This window comes from Echiichthys vipera, assembly GCF_963691815.1.
Source record: "Echiichthys vipera genome assembly, chromosome: 21".
NCBI classification, from domain to species: Eukaryota; Metazoa; Chordata; class Actinopteri; order Perciformes; family Trachinidae; genus Echiichthys; species Echiichthys vipera.
The window spans coordinates 1,914,523-1,939,671 of NC_139846.1; the positions used below are offsets into that span (position 1 = coordinate 1,914,523).

General features: G+C 41.3%; 1 protein-coding gene across 1 annotated transcript in view; it reads left to right on the plus strand.

Annotated features, from left to right (window-relative positions):
- Positions 1-25,149, plus strand: part of LOC310963283 (dual specificity calcium/calmodulin-dependent 3',5'-cyclic nucleotide phosphodiesterase 1A-like) — a gene marked incomplete at both ends in the record, with an annotated part of 104,860 nt that overhangs the window by 40,469 nt on the left and 39,242 nt on the right. The window contains 3 exons of the mRNA XM_083936025.1: positions 494-622; positions 2,310-2,411; positions 24,272-24,392. Coding sequence (XP_083792151.1) covers positions 494-622; positions 2,310-2,411; positions 24,272-24,392 — 352 coding nt within the window. The remainder of the gene's footprint in view (positions 1-493; positions 623-2,309; positions 2,412-24,271; positions 24,393-25,149) is intronic.

Genomic DNA, 25,149 nt, shown 5'->3' on the forward strand with positions numbered 1-25,149 from the left:
TTGTTTTGCTCTTTTTACCCTATAATTCTGACTGATATTGTGACCCAAAATACCCATAGGGGTACGCATATCCCCATATGAAAACGACTGATTTGAATCACTGCAGTTGATGATGACATGGAGGACAGCTTAGAATGTACGAATGTACGAATGAATTAATGAATGAATGCCTTATTTCAAACATGTGAAAAATATATTACACTTGAAGCACTAGTCATTAAAACCCTTTGTATGTTTGAAAAGGAGTTTTTTTTGTTTTTGTTTTTTAATACGCTCACCAAAAACAAACAATAACCAACAAACAACAAAATAACAAGCTTGTGTAAATATAAGTAAATGACAAAGTATGGCAAAATGTGAGAACCCTAGTGTTTGTCATAACCCTCTTCTTCCCTGTACCTTGTAAATACCATCTGTTCAGAATAGGGTCCCATAAACAGAAAGTGAAGATGATAATTCTCTTATAAGTCATTTTTCATACATACGCATACAGGTCTGACACAGCCATGCTGTACAATGACCGTGCTGTCCTGGAAAACTACCATGTCAGTGCTGCTTATCGCCTTCTACAGAATGATGATGACATGAACATCCTTTCTAATCTTTCCAAAGATGACTGGAGGTGAGAGGAGACAGCTGCTGTTGATATGTCATTATTTTCATTTTTTCATATTTGTGTTCTCAATTTATTAATGTGTGACTTCAAAAGGGGTTTTGTTGTAAGTGCGTGGATCCCCAGGGGGTTTCTTGTAGAAAAAAAAAGAATTCTGCATAAAAACAATTAGCATAAGACAATTTGGTAGCACTTGGTACAATACAGCCTGATTTGACACTGAAAATGACAGCAGGCAGCTGCAGAGAATGAAACAGGTTTAAAATTTGCCAGCAACAAGATAATTGGCTGACAGTGGTCTGAAAGAGAGCAGGGGTCCGTTTCACAAAGCAGGTTCAACAAACTCTGAGTCTAACCCTGAACTCTGAGTTGATCTACTCTGAGATAGGAAACTCTGAGTTTTCGGTTCCAGAACAGCTGATTTGAGTTAGTTTGATCAACTCGGAGTAGTTTCACCTTGAGTTAAGCGCTTGCACCACAAGTAAAAAAAGACAGCATCAATGGAGCCCTGATTTGACGAGTCACCATGGCAACAGGAAAGAGGAGGGCTACGCTACCACTGGAATTGGAAATATTAATGCGCTCATACGGTGAGTATGAGCATGTTTTTAGATGAAAGTGTAACACCGCTGCAGCAGCAAAAGACAGGGAGACGGGTCAATGCGTACGTCTAAATGTAGTCCTTTGCAATCACAATAATATCACAGGGGAAACTGCTTGAGTGGTATCCTAGTAATTTATTTAATTTAGGTGCATTCCCACGGGGGAGAAGCGCACTTGGCAGCAGCTTAAGATGAAACATAAAAACATTGTTCAAAAAGGTAAGACCTCGGCACAATCTCATGGTGCTCATTTTGAGCATGTTTTACATTGTAAAGTAAATATTACCGTAAGTGGCTGTTTTATTCGTTGTATAAAAAAACTCCCATTTGCAAAAAATGCAGCGCAACACATAATATCTGCTGGGATGTGAGAGCATGACTTCAGTTGGTAATGTTGGAAATGTAAGGACGGATTAGGTTGTGTATGTAAATGATGGATGCTCAAAAAGATAAATGTCTGGAAATGCAAGAACATCTATGCGCGGTCTGATAATCATCTCCCGACGAATATTTAATCCTCTGCGCAGTAATGCTGCACCTTCATCCACGGGATCATTATCAAAAGGACATGCCATGGTAGTGGAAATAGTCGCCACCTAATATAACTTTTAATGACGGATTTTTGCAAGGATTTTCTGAAAAAACAGACGACAGAACTATACTACGCCAAAACTCGCCCGCTAACTGAATGAATGAGGAAATCAAATACCGTGTGTGGCTGAAAGAGGGCGGAGACAGAGAGAAACTTGAGGTTTGCTGAGAAAAACCTGGTCCCGACCAGGTTAGGTTCAGAGAGCATGTTACCATGGTAACTGACCGAGAGTTTAAGTTACCTCTCTCTGTGAAACAGGCTAGAGTTACCCCTCTTTCTCTGGTTTGAGTTACCTCCCTTTGTGAAACGGAAAACTCAGAGTTTCCCTCATTTCAGGGTTAACAGACTCAGAGTTTTCACTAAACCTGCTTTGTGAAACGGACCCCTGGTCTCAATGATTGAACTTTGCTAAGCTTATTTTGATTCCTTCTTAAAGGAACATGAATGGATGGCAATTCATCTAGTAGCTGTTGAGATGTTTCACTCTCACTCACTCTTTCAGAGAGCTGCGGACCCTAGTCGTGGAGATGGTGTTGGCCACAGACATGTCCTGCCACTTCCAGCAGATCAAAGCCATGAAGAGCCTCCTGCAGCAGCCTGAGGCGTGAGTAATGGATTGCACTTCTGAGTCAGCCGGTTACGAGGCAAAGTTGGGTTTATTATTTCTGATATCACTACAGAAAAAGGTTTTTGTGATGTAGCCACTAAATTCCCTTGCAGTGGTGTAATTTCAGCTGAATATAATCTGATCTGACTTGCATTGACTTTTTCTACCAGCTGAGCGAAAATTGTTCTTCCGTGAGAAAATAGATTATTTTGGCCCTCTAAATATTACCTTGATTGTACAGTATATTTCAACAGAATCGATCATTAATACTACTAATACTTGCTAAAAATAAATACAAATAAAGAATGTCACATTTGATTAAAAGTGTAATTCCGGTGCAAAATCATCCCATGGTCTTTTTCGGCTCTTACATACATCAAATAAGCCATCGAGACGGAGAAAACCGGTGGAGTCGCTGAAAGCTGGACGTGGCTAACACTAAAGGTGAAGGCATTAAAACGTCTTTTTTAACCACTAATACTGCTCCAAATAACACCAAACCAAACAAAGCACCAATGGGCTCCTTCCTTTTGGATTGACTTTGGTAATCGCCTAGAATGGACTTTACTATGAGAGGAGCTGGTACAGGGGCCAGTAGATAAGTCTTTAAAACACTGTTTTAATAAGCTCTGGGTTCACTAACTACGTTGTTGGTGCTTTGTTTTCGGTGTAGGGACTCTTCTCATGCTGCTGCAGAAGTTCGATGTTATTTTGAGCAGTATTAGTGGTTAAAAAAGACATTTTAATGCCTTCACCGTACTGCCCCAAGCTAATCAGTGTTAGCTACGTCCAACCTTTAGCGTCTCTACTGGATTTCTCTGTTAATAGTTTATTCACGAAAAAAATTGGTCTTAAATGGCTATTTGATCTAAGTAAGTGCCGAAAAAGACCATGGGATGATTTACACTTTATCAATTTAATGTTAAATTACACTTTAATGTTTTATTTTTTGCTTTATGTCATTTTGTCCAGTTATTTTATATGTAAATCTAAACCACAACACAACATAATGTTAACTAATGTGATTCAACCTGACCTAAGAAAGTAAATTGTACTTAACAATGGGAGTTAACTTTGTGCACACTTAGGGGGTGATTCTTGCACTTTTTGGGTAGTATTTTCCATGGCTGAATGCACTTACTGTAAGTCTTTGGATAAAAGTGTCAAATTAATTAATTAATAAATTAATGTTATGTGATGTAAAAATGAAATGTGACGCCAGAGGAGAATTTGGTCACTCAAGTAACGAGCCAAAACAGTCCGGGGCTTTTTCAAGGATGGCTGACTTTGAGGGGACAACAGTATAGTTGCTCATTTGATGTGAAAATTCATGGATGTGGAGCCAAGTGAGTATGTGTATGTGTTTTTTCACATTCCCGTTAGCTTGTTAGTGTTTGGTTATTGAAAATGTTACTGACTTTGTGGTGAGACCAGGTTTTATCAGTTGCAGTCCTAATATAATCAAATCTTTTCAATAATAGATTTTCTGAGAAGCGCACTGGATTTCTGTTCTAAATGTTCCTGACTATGATCATGATCACACATTTGAAGTACCTTTAAAGGCATGTAACACATTGATCATTTTCTCATATTACAAAGTTTTTTTGAGAGGTCTGTTGTTGAACTTTCAGTGGAGTCCCGTAACTTTGAAGTTATCTTACTGTAGAGTCCGTCTTGGAGGTGCATCTGATGACTCGTAGGAGTTCATGTAGAGCTGGTGTTAAGTCAGTTGGAACAGGGACAAGGGCTGAAACCCCCCCATCACTCTTTTTCCATCTCCATTTTTATGGCAGGAGTTCATCACGGTTTGCTTCCACTGCTGCACAGGCCAGACTAGATGAATGAACAGAGGCAGCTGCCTTGCTGAAACTGCTGCTGTGATACCTGGCTTCTACACTGAGTTTTGCCTATGATAATGTGAGATTGAGTGTTAGGCCAAAATGCATGATAATGTATGCAGAGTTCGGAAAAAGTGGCTCCAGTACTGAATGACATTTTTTCGCAATTGAAAAAATCCCAGTCAAACCAAAAACACACGTACAGTGGAAACAAAACATAGACCCACTATATAGTATAGTAGTACAGTAGTATAATAAATAGTACAGTTATTTTTACTTTACAGCCACTCCATAGCAATGCAATTTATGAAACGTTGGCTCGGCAGATTTTAGCTATTAGATGGACTGTTCTGCATGTGATGACTGACACAATGAAATTATTCTAACATATTTTGGAGTAGGAGTGGGCGATGAGGTGATATCAGATTGTGAAGGATTAGAACTTGTTAACTGATTCAGATGTGTTCAGAAAGGTTATTTGGCCTTAATGCTCTGTTATTTATTTATTTATTTTGGGGCTATGTTTTTACATTGGGAGATACTTTGGTTGCACTGTTCAGTAACTTGCAAATTAGTTAAAAAATCAATGTCAAAACCGTGATGAAATTGTGTTCCTGATTTTACTGTTAAAAGAAATTGTGATATATTTTTGCCTTATCACCCACCCCTACCTCGGAGAGGTAAACTATTTAACTGAGAAGATATCTCAAAGACGCATACAACCAATGTTTTTTTTTTGCTTTGTGTGTGTAGCGCGGACATGATGTGTTATCAGTGAACTGTATGCTTCTTTTATATATAAGCATTCGGTGTGCATTACTCCAGGCAAGATTAACATGATATCTACAGTACCAGTACCAAAGTTTGGACTGCATCACGCATGGACATAGGACATGGACAATAACACAGGTAGTGTAGTGAGCCGTCAGACATAGATATTGTGTTCATCTTCTTAAATTGCCTGAAAACATAACACACACACACACATATATATATATATATAAACACAGGACAATGAAATTGTAAACATGACTTACAGTGTTGAAAATGTACCTGTAATTCATCTTGTTTGTATTTCCAGATACAATTTTCAAACCACCTGCATTGGAGAAGTAGGCCTATTCAACCCTATTGTTGCTTAGTAATGCATGAAGCACTGCTTTTTCATTGCGGGGCACAGTGCACAAGGGACTTTTCAAATTCTAATAGAGAAACAAGTCATTTCAACACAATTTATCACAGGCATCTCTTTCACCATGTAAGTCTTGGGGAAAAAGTATTGTTGGGGCCCAATGGCATCCCGCTTGACAGACCTGGAAGTTGTAATTCCACTGTTTGGCCGTTACGAAAACTGGCTTTAAAGCCCTGTGCACTTCCTGGGAGCTTTGGGAGGTCTGAACAGACCCCTGTTAAATTGTCCCAAATACATTTTCAATGCAGAGGCGGACTTAATCCTCAATTTGAGCATAGCGCTCAGACTTAAGGGAGAGGGAGGCTCCCTGTGAGTGTAGTTTCAGGGAAATCTTCTCGGCACTGAAGAGGCTAAAAACATATTTGAGATCAACAATGTCCCAGGACAGGCTGTCGGCCATTGCTACCATCGTTGTTGAACATCAAGTGAGGGGAACACTGGATATGGAAATAGTGAGAGGAAGGTTCGCTAAGGCCAAAGCTCGCAGGGTTATGCTGTGATCACACCGCCCGCGAATGACGCGATAGAAGCAGCGCGATTACATACAAAGTCAATCTACAGATGCGATTTGACAATGGGTGGCGTGTCCCTCGCTTTACTCGCGTTACCCACAACACGATAGACGTGAAAATTGACCGATATATGCCTCCAACATGCAAGTTGAAAATATTGAACTTTTCAGCTGAGTAGCATGACTCTATGGCGTGTCAACAAATCAGCGGTAAGCGTCTTAACATCCAGGGGATCCCCAGGGGCTCACCACAGCTGCCATTGTTGCAGTACTTGACTGCATCAAGGAAACCGGAGTGTTCCTATGGATATAATATAATGGATAAGACTCTGACCTGTGGATGGCAGCAACTTACCTTTAGGCATCAAGTCTGCTGGAAATCCAGAAGAAGAAGAAGAAAGCCGTCAGTGCAGAGTGAAGTGCATCCCATGAGGGTATCCTGGTCTGATCTACAGGAGAGCCGTGGAGGCAGGTCAGAAATCTCTACAGCTATGGAGGTTCAATCACTGACGACCTGATCTCACTGCAACACAACGGCTTTTTAAAGAGCCACACACTTCATCTGAGAGCTAATTTCTGTTCTTTTAAGCATCCAGATCCCTTGTTAGCACTAGCATCACTTCCCATTTAGCACACCAGAGTATAGCTGCAGGTAGCTAGCCACCAGCTGCTACTGAACTGCCTCGATGCTCTAAAGGCACGATTGGCGCGATGCTCCAAATATGATCCAGATATGATCAACCAGCGCGTTGCTTGCGTTTCCTGTGATTTCATCGCATCTAACGCCTGAGGTGTGATCGCAGCTTTAGACTTTGGTATGACAAGAGATCTCACTGTGTTACAACAGGAAGACTAACGCAGCATTGATAAAGGAAGAGAAAGAAAAGGCAAATCAAATATAAAAAAGAAAGACATTCCAGGGAAAGAGAAAACAGGAACTAAGAAGAAGATGAATAAACAATGATAAAGAAGAGCAGGGTGAATACAAGGACAAAATAGATAAGAAAGAAAGGAACAAAGGAGAGAAAGACATGGACATAATATTCCAGGGAGAGAGAGCCATAACAAGAAATAAGAGGAAGATCAATAGGGGGACACACGACAAGTGGAAAGAGGACAGCATTAAGACAAGGACAGAGATAGAAGGTAATCCTTTACCAGTACATTTAATATAATCTCTGCTCCTACTTGAATAACCTGCTGTTGTTTTTTGTTTTCTGTCAGTAAAACAGATGTCCATCATGAACTTCTACCAGAGAAGTCCTGCTGGACATCCGAGGTAATTGATGCCCATGTGAGGATATTTCATATTCATGTTGTTTATAATACAACAACATGACAATATGTAGGCAAGGCAAGGCAAGGAATCTTTATATATATATATAGCGCATTTCATACCAAGGCAACTCAATGTGCTTTACATAAAGACAAAACTTTTTTTTTAAATAGCATAAAATCAAAAAACACACTTAAAAGCAGGAGCAAAGAAGAATAAAAAAGAAAAAGTAAAATAAAATAGATAATGTTTAAAGTTATTAAAAAGAGCTCAGCTATAAACACATAAAAAGAGAAATGTGTTTAACCTGGATTTAAAAGTGGTCACAGTTGGGGCTGATTTGGATCTGCTGGTAGTTTGTTCCAGTTGTGTGCAGCATAACAGCTAATGCTGCTTCACCATGTCTAGTTTCCACTCTGTGCTCCACTATCTGACCTGAGTCAGTAAATCTCAGAGCTCTACTGGGCTTATACTCAACTAACATGTCATTCATGTATTCTGGACCAGAACCATTCAGTGATTTGTAAACCAGTAGCAGAACTTTAAAATCTTTTCTACAGCTGACTGGGAGCCAATGTAAGGTCTTAAGAACTGGGGTGATGTGATCTGATCTCTTTGTTCTGGTTCAAACTCCAGCTGAAGTGTTCTGAAAGCAGCTGCTTTTTTAGGGGAGTCCTGTCAGAAGACCGTTACAGTAGTTTAGTCTATTGGAAATGAAAGCTCCTGGGACATAAAACCCTTAATTCTGGATATGTTCTGAAGTGGAAAAAGGCTGATCTGGTGACCGATTTGATATGGCTGTTGAAGGTCAGCTTTGACATATCCGTTGATTTATTCCTAGGTGATGTTGGGGATTGCATCATTGTATTATTTTGCTGATTTGTGTGGATATTTAGCCTTATAGATCTGATTTTTTTCATCATCGAAAAAGCAAGCAAATTCATTGCATTTTTCTGTGGAGGAGAGTTCTGAAACCATCTCTTTTGTTGAGGGGGGGGGGGGGGTGTAAGCTTATCAACCATAGCATAGACTTTGTTTGTAGAGGTCATGGTGAATTTGAAGTTAAGTTTTTCTCCATTTATGCTCTGATTTCCTGCATTGTTTTCAGAGCCTTTACCATCACAGTGTTACTTCATGGTGTTCTCTGTCTGGTCAAGGTCATCTTAGTTTTAATCGGTGTAATGGTATCAATTACATTTTTTTTGCAGTTAAAATTATCCAGGAGTTCCTCAACTGTCTTTACACTAACACTTGGTGACATTGCTATAGCTTCCCTAAACTTAACACTGGTATTCTCATTCATGCACCTTTTCTTAACAGACACAGAGGTTAACTGAAAGATTGGAGTTATCTGTAAGTCAAAGAACACACAGAAATGCCAAGTCCTTGGTATTAACAGAAGTAATGTCAACACCTCTAGAGATAACCAGATCCAGAGTGTGTGTCATGAACGGTGCAGGGAAATAACACAAAGGAACTGGACCCAAATGCAGACAAGGACACAGGATAAGGGAATAAACAAATATTTCATTACGAAGACAAAAAAGGAACCAATAATAGAAGAAAAGTACAAAACGGACGAGACGGTCGAGGGTAACAGGAACGGGTAATAGACAGGCATTCGGGGATCTGGACAGGGGAATGGGATCTCGGGGAACTACGGAGAGAAACAAAGAAACAATGATAAACAAACAAATTACAAGGAGCGGGAATGCAAACGAACGAGATACGGGAGCCAACCGACGAGAGGTTACCACGTAAATGAGAACAACGGCGCTGAATGTGTGTCACCACTGGCTTCTTATACCCAGGGAGGTTATCAGCATAATTCGATGCATCTGCTCCGGACCAACAAAACACACAGGGGAGACACATGCAGGGAAAAACAGACAGAGGGAGCAAACTCACACAAAAGGAAGAGAGGCGAGACCGACAGAACCTGGATCCTAACAGTGTGTCCTTGAGTGTGTGGGCCCTTTCACATGTTGGAAGAGGCCAAAAGTGTCAAGAAGAGAACCAAGGTCTTTGGCATTTGTGTCCATGTTATTGTCTATGTGGGATGCTAAAATCCCCTGTTATGATAAAACAAAAGTTAAGTCAGTGCAGATAACTGACAGCAGTTCAGCAAACTCATCAAATAATTTTCCTGGGTATCTTGGTGAATAAATAAATAATTAGAACTTTTGTCTCCCTCTTTAGTAAAAAACTGAGATATTCAAAAGAGTGAAAATCAAATATTTTGGTTTCTTTGCACTAAAATGCTGATTTCTCCCCCACTTTTTTTACCACTTCGACACTTATTCATAAAACTGAAATTTGTTGGTGCTGCCTTATTGAGAATGGTACCACAGCTACATTCAGTCAGCCATGTTTCAATAAGAAATTAAAAGTCTAGATTATAGGTAATAATGATGTAATTTACTAGCAAGGATCTGTTGGCTAATGATAACAGGAGACACTAGTGAGTTTCAAGGTTGACAAGCTATATTAAATAGATTGGTAAATTTAATTTAACTCTTTTTATTTCTCACCAGTTTAAAAACCTTTCTGTTACCCGTCACCATCACAGGGATTGAGAAGGCTGCCTGAACTCCATAGGGCTTTTCCTGGGGAAGAACATTCTTGATATCAGTATTTCAGCCTGGACCCGGCACATATCAGTTAGACTCAATGATATAATGATTCAGAGGAGATGCTTGGTGACTTTTGGTCGAGGATTGTTTCCGAGGTGGTGGAGGGGGAGGGGTTGGATGATGTGGGAGGTCAATGGGGGAAAATATGAAATCCTGGCATGGTGTTAGTTGGATTCCAGTATTGACGAGGCTCTTCATCCTGTCGGGGAAATCCAGAAATGGGGAGTCAAGACTAAATGGAGAGAGTTGGGGACTGGGTGGAGTCTGGGGGGGTTAAGTTTGTGAGTCTCCTGTTGGGGCTTGGTGAGACTCCCCTTTTTGAGGATAATCCACTTGTTGGGGTGAAGATGGTGCCGTTGCAGGTTCTTTCTGAGTCCACTGTCCTCCATGGTTAATCCTTATTTCAGCGCCCTAAACTAAGCGCCATGTTTTGTTTTGGATTTTCTTGTCTCCTGTCCTTAACAGGGACTTCTGGTGCCTGACACAAAAAATAAAAATGTTGGAACTTAGCAACGGTAATCCTCACTTATGTAGAGTGAAGGCATTTTTTTGTCCCCTGCTGTTTTTACTGCTTCCTGGGCATCAAACTCCTGTAACCTAGGTCCCTCCATGCTGATTCGAATCAAGTCTTCCACAGTGTCTACATGTAGGAACCCCCTAACATCAGATTTAATCCTCTTCTGAGCCGAAAATCCCCTTTCACATACAACAGAGGAGACCGGGAGGGCCAGCACAATGTGCACAAGACGAAGGATGTTCGACAAAGAATCGATAATTTTTGATCATTATCAAAAACGAATAATTGCTAACTAAATTATATGGGATACGCTTATAATAAGATACCTTGTAATCAGAGCATAACGGCAACTCTGTTACCATCATCTCCCATAAGGCATGGTAGGACTTGTCCACGTAGTTGCTGAGGATGAATGTCTTCATGGATCGATACTCCTTTCTAGCCAGATGGAATCACAGCCAATTCTGAAGAGTGAAAGGAAAAACTGACCAATCTATGTTAAGGATCATAGATGTTTTGAAATGTTACTCTGTTATACTTTTTATATCTTTGTGATCATTTTAAGAGTCACTTACCTAGAGGGCAAGTGGTCTAGCAGGAAGTGCAGCTCCTCTGCACCATAGTCTGTCAGCTGATCTCGCTGCTCTGGCCAGGAATCACGACTGAATATCCTGAATGACTTCACTGCCTTCGCTGATGCTGATGTAGACTCTTCATCTATCAAGGAATAGACAGACACAGTTGAGATAAAGAGAAAGATGAATGTGTCATAATTATAGGTTATCCTCACCATTTAAAAAAAATATATAATTCTGTGGTTTCACTTACGGAGCAGAAAGCTGAATCTTTGCTCCACAATGGTTGCTGTCACTGCTTGTTGCAGCTTAGGTGTGCTTGCCAAAGAGAGTCCTTCCTTTTCCAGCCCAGCAACTTCACCTTTGATGCTGATCCCCTGAGTTCACACAACATTCAACATTTAGACAAGACTAATAAACGTTTTTGACTCTGAGCTAAAATTTACATTAAAAAAAATAAAACCTGCTCACCTGATACTAGTACAAAAGGTGAGCCTCACCCGCACCCTCTTGTTGTCTTCTCTGGGCTTGAAGGTCTGCCAGTCAATCTGCCAGCCTACCACCCGGTTTACATCTCACTGACAATAGTCGCAAAGAGATTTCCAATCCCATTCACAGCCTGTAAAACATTTTCCTTGTGAATGAAGGAGGAAAGGACATGGACATGAAGGGGAAAAGCTACATATGCTTTGGTTAAAATTGTGGCCTACTCTGTTTTTTATAAGGTTCAATTATATTCCTATTAACATGTCAACATTACCTGAGGCAACATACCATCATTTCTTTGTAGGAGAAGGCTGTATTTGCTTATGGCCTCAAACAAATCAGCCAAGGAGGGACAGAAACCCACAAAGCTTCCATCTTCCATCATCGTCTTGACCTGCAAGACATAACCAATCAGTAACCACTAATCAACAATACCAGTTGTTTCTAGGCCTCCCAAATATGAAATCATTTTAAAATTAAACGCAAACCTTCCTTGATCTTCCAGCAATATCAGTATTAGTGGATGATGCAGTCAAATGATCAATGTGGTAGTAAACTGCTGTGTACTGGCCAGGGTTTATCCTTTCCTCCAGGTTTCAGCAAGGTTTGCAGGGCCTGGTTCTCATGCGGAAGCCAGCGTGTCCCACTGACACTACCTGGTACATTGACACACACACCCAACTCCTCTCCAAGTGCTCATCTTTCTCTCATAGACTTGCAGCTGAAGTGTAATATCTTCCAAACGATGTTGAGGAGATTGTAGACATGATCCACCATGGAAATTTTCCTTTGCACAGATAGCATTGCCAGCTCCAGTCTATAATTAAAATGAATACAACTTAAATTTAAACATGCATTGTGACTACTACCCTGTCTTTATTATGAAAGTTCACATTAAACCTATCTATGTGGCATGCAATGAAATGGGACAATAAAAATCCTGCCTCAGCTTGTAAGAGGGCTATTACCCCTCCTTTATGCCCAAGATTGACAGCTGCACCATCAGCTCCCATGGCAACTGTCTTCTCTAACCACCCTGTCTCTGTCCCTAGATGCTGGAAGGCCTATTTAGTGGCATAATATACACCTTAAAATGAAAGCACATGTTATGACTATGGTGTACAATTATGTCTTATATTCACTGGACGAAAACACTAGTTGCCTGAACAATTTCCCCCCCTGTCATCCTAACACCTCACCTAAATCCTTATGGCACGTTAAGTTAGTTGTTAAAACTACAAAGAATATTAACAGTAAAGACTGCTAAATAAGTTAGTAATGGGTCTGAACATGATTTGAATTAAAACATACCTTGAGCATGTGCATGTTTCACTTCGATGTGGCCAATCAAAATAGTCCTTGGTTTCCCTTTGTTTAATTCAATTCAATTTCAATTCAATTTTATTCATAGTGCCAAATCATAACAAAAGTTATCTCAGGACACTTTACAGAGTAGGCATAGACCCAACAATTCCCCGTAGAGTACGGTTGCAACGAAAACCTTCCCTATAACGTCGGACAGACACAGCTCTGTGGAGGACAGCCATCTGTCTTGACCGGTTGGGGAGGAAGAAAAGGAGAGAGAAAGAGAGAAACACAAAGATAGACAAAAGACCGAGAGACTGACACACTTCCAGAGATGCAAGCAGCCAGCGAGTAACAGTAACTATAACAATATCTATAGTAATGTGAACATGACCCACATGTTATGGCAGTCTACACAGCAGAACAGCAGGAACACACACATCCAGGGTGACAGAACATGAAAATGATAATAATTATGACAAACATGATCAATGATGAGTAGGGGCAAAAGCAGCTACGATACAGCAAGACATACCACTGATGGTGTTTTTATGGCTACAAATTTTATAATTCATAAGACTAGTGACAGAGTAAATGACTAATTGTTATTAAAGTAGCAGGAAGCGTCATGCAGGACCATGGCAGCAGGCACCACCACGATCAGCAGAGACCTGCACACAGGACCAGGGCAGCAGGCACCACCAACATCAGCAGGGACCAGCACACAGGACCACGGCAGCAGGCACCACCATGATCAGCAGAGACCTACACACAGGACCACGGCAGCAGGCACCGACACCATCGGCAGAGACCTGCACACAGGACCACGGCAACAGGCACCACCACCATCAGCCGAGACCTGTGCGTAGGACCAGGGCAGCAGGCACCACCAGCATCAGCAGAAACCAGCACACAGGACCACGGCAGCAGGCACCACCACCATCAGCAGGGACCTGATACACAGGACCAAGGCAGCAGGCACCACCACCATCAGCAGAGATCCACAGGACCACGGCAGTAGGCACCACCACGTTCAGCAGACTGCGAGATGACAAAGGACAAACAACTCTGGGGAAGAAGTTGAATCAATAACATGCATTGATGAGACATGAATGACATAGACAGAGAGGAGAGAAGCTCAGAGTATTAGCAAAAGTAATATCCCCCGGCAGACTAGGCTTATAGCAGCATCATTAAGCTGAACAAACGCAGCTTTAAGAATAACAACAACAACATAGCTGAGGGCTCATAAGCCCTAGCTGTAAGCTTTATCAAAAAGGAAAGTTTTAAGTTTACTCTTAAATATGGGGACAGTGTCTGCCTCCCGATAACACTTGGGAGTTGGTTCCACAAGAGAGAAGCCTGGAAGCTGAAGGCTCGGCCTCCCCTTCTATTTTTGGAGACTCTAGGAACGACAAGTAGCCCTGCATTTCAGTGCGCAGCGATCTAGTCGGGTGATACGGTACTATGAGCTCTTTAAGATACGACGGAGCCTGACCAATAAGAGCTTTATAGGTAAGGAGAAGGATTTTAAATTCTATTCTAGATTTTACAGGTAGCCAGTGCAAAGAGGCTAATACAGGAGAAATATGTTCTCTTCGATTTGTTTTTGTTAGTACACGAGCTGCAGCATTTTGGACCAACTGGAGACTCTTAACAGACTTATTAGAGCAGCCTGATAATAAGGAGTGGCAGTAGTCCAGCCTTGAATTAACAAATGCATGGACTAGTTTTTCTGCATCTTTCTGAGACAGAATGTTCCTAATTTTCGCAATATTACGCAGGTGAAAATATGCAGTCCTTGTTGTTAATTTTATGTGAGAATCGAAGGATATATCCTGGTCCAAAATAACACCCCAATTCCTTACTGTGGTGCTGGTGGACAACACAACATCATCCAGAATAACAATATCTTTAGTTATTGAGTTTCGGAGGCCTTCGGGCCAAGTACGATGACTTCAGTTTTATCTGAGTTTAACATCAGAAAATTGCAGGTCATCCAGCTTTTTATTTCCTTAATGCACATTTGAAGTTTATCTAACTGATCAGTGTCTTCTGGTTTGATCGATAAATATAATTGTGTATCATTAGCATAACAATGAAAATTTATGGAGTGCTTCCTTATAATATTTCCTAAGGGAAGCATATATAAGGATAATAGAATCGGTCCAAGGACAGAACCCTGTGGGACTCCGTGACTGACTTTAGTGTGCATGGAGGATTTGTCGTTAACATGTACAAACTGAGATGGAAGTCCTCAAGTAACTCATTATTATGTAAAAAGTCGCACAGCTGATTGGCGACTAATTTCTCAAGGATCTTAGAGAGAAAAGGAAGGTTAGATATAGGTCTATAGTTAGCTAGTTCTTCAGGATTAAGACTGGGCTTTTTAAGAAGAGGTTTAATCACAGCTACTTTAAAAGACTGTGGTACATAACCTGCTGATAAAGACATGTTAATCATATCTAATACAGGAGTGTTAACTAAAGGTAACACTTCTTTAAGTAACCTAGTTGGAATAGAGTCTAGGAGACAAGTAGAAGGCTTTGATGGTGAAATAGTAGAGGTTAATTTATTAAGGTTGACTGTAAAAAGGAGTCCAAGAATATATCAGGTCGTACAGTTTCTAAGGTTTCTGGGTTTGAAGAAAAATTTGTGCCAAGCGAGTTGATTTTGTCTCTTATAGTTATAATTTTGTCATTAAAGAATTTCATGAAGTCGTTACTACTGAGGGTTATAGGAATACATGGCTCAATAGAGCTGTGGCTCTCTGTCAGCCTGGCTACAGTGCTTAAAAGAAATCTAAGATTGTTCTTATTCTCCTCTATTAAAGATGAGTAATATGCTGCTCTGGCATTACGGAGGGCCTTCATATATGTCTTTAGACTTTCATGCCAAGCTAAGCCAGATTCCTCCAATTTAGTAGAGCGCCATTTACTTTCAAATTTTCGAGATATTTATTTTAGTTCATAGGTTTGTGAGTTATACCACGGAGCTAACTTCCTCTGTTTTATTATCTTCTTTTTTAAAAGGAGCAACAGAGTCGAGTTTTGTTCGTAGTGAGCCTGCAACACTGTCAACAAAATGATCAATTTCAGAGAGAAAAACGTTAGTGCAGGAATCTTGAATATTAGGATAAGGCATTAAAGTAAATGCAGATGGAATCGCTTCCTTAAATTTAGTAACAGCACTATCAGATAAACATCTAGTATAGAAACTTTTGCCCAGAGGTGAGTAGTCCTGTAATATGAATTCAAAAGTTATTAAATAATGGTCTGATAAAATAGGATTCCGTGGAAAGACTATTAAGTCATTAATTTCCACACCATAAGTCAAAACAAGGTCGAGGGTGTGATTAAAAGTGAGTAGGTTTATGTACACTCTGACTAAAACCAATCGAATCTAATAGAGAGATAAACGCAATACTAAGGATATTATTAACAACGTCCACATGAATATTAATATCTCCTACAATGATTACTTTATCAGTTTTAAGAACTAAATAGTCCAGTTTAGGATCCTTGCGTATACTATTTCACATTCTTTTGTCGAAACGTCTGTGTCCCCATCGATCATAATTGATACATACGGAGCATCTTTGATCTTTGTGTAGTCTTCCCCTTCAGAGTATCTGCAATAACTCCAACGAATTGTGTGCATGCTGTATCGTTGTTTCATTGAGTTTTATGGCATTCTTCCTTTGAAGGTCGAGCTGGCTTTTAAATTTGGTGAAGGGTAATTCCTCCTTAGCAACGAAGTAGCCCGTGCATCATTTCTGCCTCATCTGCGCTATGATTTGCAGCCTCTTGTCTTCTAAAAGCAACCGGCAGCAGCGTTGCTTTTTATATATATTAACATGTCTTGGCATACTTTATGCTTGAGGCTAAGATTGTGTTTTGTGTAAGTGTATTGTGTTTAAACTGCGAGGTGCCTGCACTGTCGGCAAACTTTGTGTTCCCTGCATTTCTGGGGTAGCTCCTGCAACATTCGCAGTTCATGGAGTTCGTCTCCTTACAGTACCTCAACCAGCTGAATTCTTGCAGCCACTCTTCCCGAAAATTGTGGGTTCTGAATTTTTTCATCTCACAAACCTCTGACTCCGAGACATCATCAGATACAGGCACTGGCACACTAGAAGCTGCAGCTGATGGTCGGAAGAACGTGTCAACTGGCGCTTGCTCATTGTTTAAATCAGTGAAGTGCGGTCAGGGGGAGGCAGTGCCTCACCTGCGATCATGCAAAGAAAGAAAAAATATAATGATAAATTAATTTTAATTGCTAAAGTTTTAATTTTTAATTTACATTCACCAATTTTGATTATTTTTTCTTCAAAATCGCCAAATTTTCACAATTTTCCGTTCAAATGCTTGGAAGTGAGCCGTTGAGGCAGCAGAGGGCTGTGCCTCCCCTTGGATTGCGTAATCCCTCGTTAACTGCTCTGTCTGCCGTGCAGTCAGAACACGTTCCTGTCTGGTTCAAACACGTTTAATATATGAACTGATTTTCCATAATTTGGCTTACGTATATAATGTACAGTGTTTTTTGACACCAACTGTGTGTGTGTAACATGTTTTGTGTGCTGCTGAGCGATCAAAATAACTGAGAAAAAAGTCAGAGGTGAGGCAAACAGTTCTTTTGCCTTATGATAGGGGCGCTCATGATCCCAGACATTCGTTTTATGTTACACCACGACCTCAGAGTAAGTGACAGCGACAAACTCGGCTTTACGGTGCCGTAAGCGAGTCAAGTGCAAGTGTTGCATGCACCCTGACTTTCAACATCGATGACTATTTTCACAGTTTTCTAATAATTACTAAAGGAAGAACAATGCCGGAGCTGAATGGTTTGTTATAATCAACAGGACGGAAAGTCTCCAAACGGAGTGGTATACGCGAAAAGGCCGGCTTTGTGGATGTTCTGCTTTCCTCAAATGCGATTTTGTGACCTAAAGAAATTGCAAAGAAGCCTCACCAAACATGAGTGGTCGGCCGCTCATATTCAAAGCCAGATTGCGCTAAAAACGTTTTCGATGACGAGGATAGACTTGGCTTTGGATGAACAGTGGCGACTCAACATCAGTGTCCACAATGCTAAGGTAAAAGAGAACCGAGAGATTTTAAAAGATCTCATCACTGCGACCTGCTTCCTCGCCAAACAGCATCTAGCATTTCGTGAAAATGATGAGAGTATGGGCTCTGCTAATCGCGGCAACTATGTTGAACTCTTACATGTCAGCTGAGAAAGATGAAAGACATCCACTGTATTTTCTGGCTTGTCGAATAGAATACAGAATGATATCATTAGAAATTATATTAAAAAGGACATCAGTGCAGCCCCATTTGTTGCTGTAGATGTAGATGAGATGTCACAGATGTCACAAGCAAAGCTCAGATCTCTGTTATATTGTGCTATGTGGCTAAAACTGTCAGGTGAACAAGGCGTTTTTGGGCTTTGATGATGTGAGTGCGAATAGACACGCTCCTGCCATAGCTGAGTATGTCTTCGGAGTGAGAAATATGGCTGTGTTGATAAGCTTGTAGCTCAGACATACGATGGGGCAGCTGTAATGGCATCAGAGCTTAATGGGGTGTAGGCTTAAATTAAAGAAAAGGTGCCTGAGGCCATGTTTACCCACTGTTACGCACACAAGCTGAACCTAGTGCTATTACACTTGTCAAAGTGCATGCCCAAGTGTCGCATATTTTTTAAAACAGCTGAGGGACTAGGGACATTTTTCAGCAAGTTCACAAAGCGCACTCACTTGTTGGATGGTGTTGTCAAGCATCGTTTACCCAGAGCAGGGCCTCCAAGATGGAGTTCTAATTCTAGGCTTCTGCAGACAATAAGCATGCACCAAACTGATCTCCATGCCGTGTTTCATATCATTATGGAAAATCCGGATAGCTGGGATAACCACAATAATAATATGATAATGATGGCAGCAGGATACAATCGGTGGCTGTCAAAAGCATCAACATGCTTTCTAATAACTGCGTATGAGGGCATTTTTATCGAAACTGACACACTTTACAGAGTGCTGCAGAACAAGGTGATGGACATTGAATACTGTCTTGTCTCTTATCGAGTGCATGAGACTAGAGTTTGACTGTTTCCACGACCGATTTGAGCAGAAATGTGGCGCACTTGGTTTGACAGAGTGTGAAGACAGACAGTCGGTTAGAGAGGAACAGAGACGCGTGTTCTGTAACATTCTTGACGACATCAGTGATCAAATGAAGGCTAGGTTTGACCATTTCGATGAACTTGCTTTCCTAGGTTTGGTGGATTGCGCAAAATTCAGTGAAATGTCAACAAAACTGCAGAGCCTGTCAAAGTATGCCAAGTTCTTTGACTCTGTCAGACTAAAGACCGATCTCATTGGACTGTATAGCTCAAAAACGGTGAGGGATGAATGTAAATCTCCTGGACAGCTCCTCAACTTTTTGGCCAAGAAGGATCTTATTTCAACTGTTTCTGAGGCTACAAAGTTGCTCCAGCTAGTGCTCACTGTGCCAGCTACTAAGGCGTCAGTGGAGTGGTCATTCTCGGCACTGCAAAGACTTAAAACATACAGCCGGAACAGGACTGATCAAGGAAGGCTCTCTTCACTGGCAGTGATCTCCATTGAGACAGACAGACTTTTAAAACTGAGGGTAGATAACTTTGATGACTTTTACCAGAAAGTGCTGGATATTTTTATGCAGAAGGACCGGTGCGAGGACTTCATTTATAAGTAAAGGTAAGACAGTGATAACTTTTTTTTGTTTTTGTTTTTAATGAAATGTGCATTTTGTGGGCTACAGTTTGTATGTGTAAAGAATGCAGAAATGAAACATACCCCGTAAACTGCTGCCAATAAAATGGCAAATAATCTGTGCTGAGAGCATATATTTGTAAATCTGATTCTGATAACGTCAGTGCCTCACCAGCTATAAATTTCACCGCACGTTACTGCTATTAACATATAGCTCTTACTTTGCCTTGCTGCACTTCCTGGTCTCAGTGTCTGTGGCTTTTAGCTCCGCCCCTGCTGTCTAGCAGCTCTCACTTTCTCTAATCTCCAGATTTGTTTGTGAACTGCCACGGATAACGTCTCTCCCTTTATATTGTAATAATAGGCTGCAGTGAATCCTGTTCTATCGTCCTGACATCTCACTAACCCAGAATAAGACTTCAGAATGGCTTTCTTACTCACTTCACTTCTTAGTGTATATAAATTAGAGCGTACCAAGCGTATCAAGCTTCAAAGCAACTTTACACACAGTTGATGGGCTCTTTAACAACTCTCTGAAGAGCATAATCAAAAACAGCAATTCACAAAAGCAGCCACTGACAAACAAAAAAAACCAAACAAACAAAAAAACCCACCAAAATTCCCTTTTACATGTACATTTATACTTCATGCCTAATCACGCATAGACAGTCGTGACATAGTAGTTCTGTATAAATATCATTCCTATGCTCTCTGGGCCTATAGCTAACTGCTACGAGTGAAAATTGAATTTCCCCATTGCGGGACGAATAAAGGAATTCTTCTTCTTCTTCTTCTTCTTCTTCTTCTCTCAGCTGATGCTATCTGTTACACCCAGCCTCCTCTATGACGGCCTTCCAAGTCACTCCTGGCAGGAGAAATGCCACAAATTCCTCTTCTCCACTATTGCACGTTCAACTAATAGTGATTTTAAAAAATCTTCCATAGTTCCAACAAACCATCTATGTGAGGACTTTGTAGACCACTTCAGAGGTAAAATCGTTGGTATTAGGTCCACTCTCACAATGTTGCTTTTAACAGACCTTAACCATCACTTTTATCTGAGGAGACAATGGAGCATTTTGTCCTGGTTGATGCAGTAACACTCGGGTAAACTCAGGAGAAAACTCTACCAACAGCCTGTCTTTTAGACCCAGTTCACACATCACTCTTAAAACAATTGTATGCGTTCTTTGAGTTTGAACTTTTAAACCTTGTGAATTGCTCTCTCCAGACGGGTGTCATCCCCATTGCCTTTAAAACAGCAGTGGTGAAGCCCCTTCTGAAGGAGAGCAATTTGGATCCTGACGATTTTGTTACCGACCTGTATCCAACTTACCCTTTTTAGGTAAAGTTTTAGAAAAGCTGGTTTTTATCCAATTAAATTATTTTTTAAACAGCAACGCGATTTTAGAACAGTGTCAATCTGGTTTTAGGATGAACCACAGTACCGAGACAGCCCTCCTGAAGATTGTTAATGATCTCAGGTGTAACGTGGACTCTCAGTCGGTCCTGGTGCTACTGGATCTAAGTGCTGCTTTTGATACAGTAAACCACCACATATTGTTAAATAGAATCAGACACCTGGTGGGCCTCTCTGGCACTGTTCTTAACTGGTTTTATTCTTGCCTCACAGATTGTCACTTTCTTGTAAGCATGGATACATGTTCCTCAGGAACGCATGAACTTAAGTGTGGGGTGCCCCAGGGGCCAATCTTAGGTCCAATACTTTTTAATTTATACATGCTCCCCATTGGGGACGTCATCAGGAGGCTACACTGATGATACACAGCTCTACATTGCTGTGTCTCCTGATGACACAGGGCCTATTGATTCCCTTTTAAACTGTAATTTAGATATAAAGTCATGGATGGCAGAGAACTTCTTACAGCTCACCCAGGACAAAACAGAGGTTTTAATTTTTGGTCCTAAAGGCAAGAGAGAGAAACTTTTACCAAAACTAAATTCTTTTAAACATTCACAGTGCATAAAAAACCTGGGCGTTCTTATCAACTCTGAGCTTGATTTTATTCCACGCAAGACCAGAAGGCGGGCTCACATTACACCACTTTTAGAATCGTTGCATTGGCTCCCTGTGCATTTCAGGATTGATTTTAAGGTTCTTTTATTAGTTTTTAAGTGTCTTAACGGCCTTGGGCCTTCTTATCTGTCTGAACTGCTTTTACCGTATCGGCCCTCGCAGACCCTGTGGTCCTCCGGTACTGGTCTTTTATCTGTTCCCAATGTGAGAACCGAAACCTGTGTGTGTGTGTGTGTGTGTGAGAGAGTTTTGTGTGTGTTACACGATTGAAGAAGTTGGGATGTCAAGGGGGTTTGTTTTATCTTATGTTAATGTAAAGCACTTTGGGCTGTATTTTTATATGTATGAAAGGTGCTACATAAATAAAGCTGATTTGATTTGATTTGTAATGAACAACAGTTTTCGCACTCAGCAGAGCTCTGGTTTTTATTCAAGCCTTTTATTAGATAGAAAGGAAATGGGGAGAGACATGCAGCAATGGGCCGCAGGTCGGAGTCAAACACGCAGCCACTTCCCCGAGGACCCCCAGCCCCTCCACATGGGATGGGTTCCACCAGCCGCCCCATAACTTTCTTTTTTAACTTTTAATTTTTTTTATGATCAGTGTGATTTTAATTTTAATTTTATTTTTTATGTGTGTGTGTGTGAGTGAGTAAGAGAGAAAGAGTGTGTGAGTGAGTGAGTTAGTCTGTGTGTGCTTGTGTGTTGACAACTGACAGTTTAAAAAAAAAAAAACTCAGACAACCGACCGGGAGAGGGAGTGTGTGTGTGTGTGTGTGTGCAGCTTAATTCATTTGCCATATTAATTCCACGACTACCTTTCTGGTCTGAACGAACCCACGTTTACAGAACTCTGCTGTTAATAAGTGAGTACAAACCGAAGTTAAAACAAACCTGAAGCTGAAGAAACTTAGTTAGAGACCGGCGAGTCTGAGTGAGGGAGAGATGGAGCAGGTGTGTGTGTGTCTGTCTGTCTGTGTGTGTAGCGGAGGGGGACACAGCAGCGGAGCAGCGCTGTGTAAAGCATATCACAGAGGGCAGACACAGTCCGCTAATGAGGATTTTCATTGAATCGAGCACGAATATTGACGCGTATTACTCGTATCATAGTCGTACTCGGCAAAAGTGCCTTATCCGTACCAAGTATCTGGCTCATCTCTACCACACATCTTTAGTATCGGTTAGGCCAACCATCCACACACAGCCCCCAGAGATGTTGAACGCCCCCCGGGATGTTGTCGTCTTGACGGCGAAACCGCATACTTTTGTTAACTGATGATGCCATCGCCCCACCTCGGACCACTAACCCCCGTGCTGTCACATAACAACAGTGCTTCTGCGTGTGTTACACCACTCAGACATGGACGGTACTAGTAGTGTAGAAATATTTAGTTTTATTCCTTTAGAGCAACACTTATCACCAAAACAAGTTCCAGAGTACATCAGCATGTGTACACACACACACACTCCTTGTTATATTAAAGGCTCCGACTCCCGCCTGAAAACGTCTTATTCTATTGTATCTTACAGTACCTTGTAACAACAATTCACTGTAGCCACCGAGTTGGCGAGTTGAAGAAATGCAGTCTCAATGCATTGTTAAACAGACAACAGATTACATTAGATATTGTCGTGTAGACAAACAAGTAATACTTTTTATAGGGGTATTTCTAGGTGCTACAGGTGGAGAGAGACATGGACCCATAGACTGTATACTGAACTGGACTCTGAGCGACATGCATGTGAATGAACAAGGCCGACCATATATTTCTCCCTTTTCCCTGATGATCTGAATAAATCACTAGTCTATTTTTAGAAATGAAGTTGAAGGTCGCAAAGAGTAGCAAGACAGTGCCCGCCTATGAGTGCTTTGCGACGATGAAGGGGCTCACAGCAGCACCCTCTGCTCGTTAAGGACACTAACTGCAGAGTGATTGGTGCATCAGAGTCCAAAACACCACAAAAGCCTCCACTAACACCAGAAACACAGATTTCTCTCTAGGATGGAGGAGGATTTGGGAAGTCTCCAGATTTGGAGAAAACAGTGGCTCCCCCTCTCTTCTTCTCTTTTTTGGTGTCTTTCTGTTGCAGTTACAGCGCCACATCCAGACCTAGCATGTGTACTACAGCGCTTTTAGTCGCTGTAGTACCCTAAGTCACTGGCTCTGTAGTGTCTACTTAACGTCTGTTGCTTGAGGTTTCTACTGCTGAAAAAGAGGGAGTGAGTGTGAGCCCAGGGCTTAAATCTCTTCCCCTCATCAACTGATTGGTTGCAGGTGTGTCCAGTGCCAGGTGCCCAGTGACTGCACCACCTCCACTGGGGAGAACACACCCCCTGCTACATCCCCTAACCGGATCCTGTGTGTTCTTCCTGGTTGGGCGGAGCCTGAGGCTTCTCCTGGGTTGCCACAACACACACACACACACAATTTATTTCTCTCCAGAAATTTAGTCTTCAAGGGTCCTTTCTATTAGTCGCCATTACTTTAAATACCGTAGAGTATCAAATCTTTACATTACGTTACAATTATGAAGCTGATTCTTTGATCCAAAGTGACTTGTAATATGTGCATTCAACCATATAGGTACACCAAAAGAAATTTCAAGAATTGTACAGACACATTAACTTTTTCAATCTACGTACATGATGTACATATTGTTACACAACTAGCAATATTTCTTTGGCAGTTGGACAGCAGCATGTTGTGTCATTGACTGGACTGTATTTGCAGGATTGACAAACCCAAGGCCTTATCCCTGCTGCTGCACACAGCTGACATCAGCCACCCTGCCAAACGCTGGGACCTCCATCATCGCTGGACTACATCCCTGCTGGAGGAGTTCTTCAGACAGGTAGCCACCTGGTTTGGGATCTGTTAGATTATTAGTCAGTTGGCAAGCTAAGCATGCATGTAAGGAGAATGGTATGTCTGGCGAGCAGGGTGGCAAAGGCCATGACTTGTGCCGCAGCAATGGGCAGATTTTAAGACAGAGAGCAGTCAGAGGATTGGGTTTCAAATTTGTGTTAAGAGTCTGTTTGAGGGTTTGAAATATATCAGACCAAAATTCATAAAGCTTCAGGCATGTCCAGAACATGGGTGCGTTGCTGGCTGGGGACTGCTTACAACAGTTACAAGCATCACTGTGACTAGGGTATATCTTAGCCAATTTAGTGTTGGTGAAATGGGCTCTATGAAGCACCTTCCACTGTAATAGACCGTGCCTGGCACTAATCGAAGATGATTGGACCAGTTTTAGAATATCCCTCCACTGAACATCAGTAATGTCTACCCCCAAATCCTTTCCCAATGCATTTTTAGGGGATACAGTGGAGGCTCAGAAGAGCAATCTTATTATAAATGACAGATATCAGTCGTTTGGGTTGTACATGGAGAGACAGGAACTGGTCCATCTCAGCTTCAGGGGGCAGTTTGGAAAGTGTGGGAATTGCTTTTGGATAAAATGTCTCATTTGAAGGTACTGAAAAAAGTGTCTATTAGGCAGGCTGTATTTGTCCAACATAGATGCAAAGAAAAACACCTTCGTCATACAGGTCATTAAGCATTTTGAGGCCCTTATCTGACCATATGCGGAATGCAGGGTCGGTGCA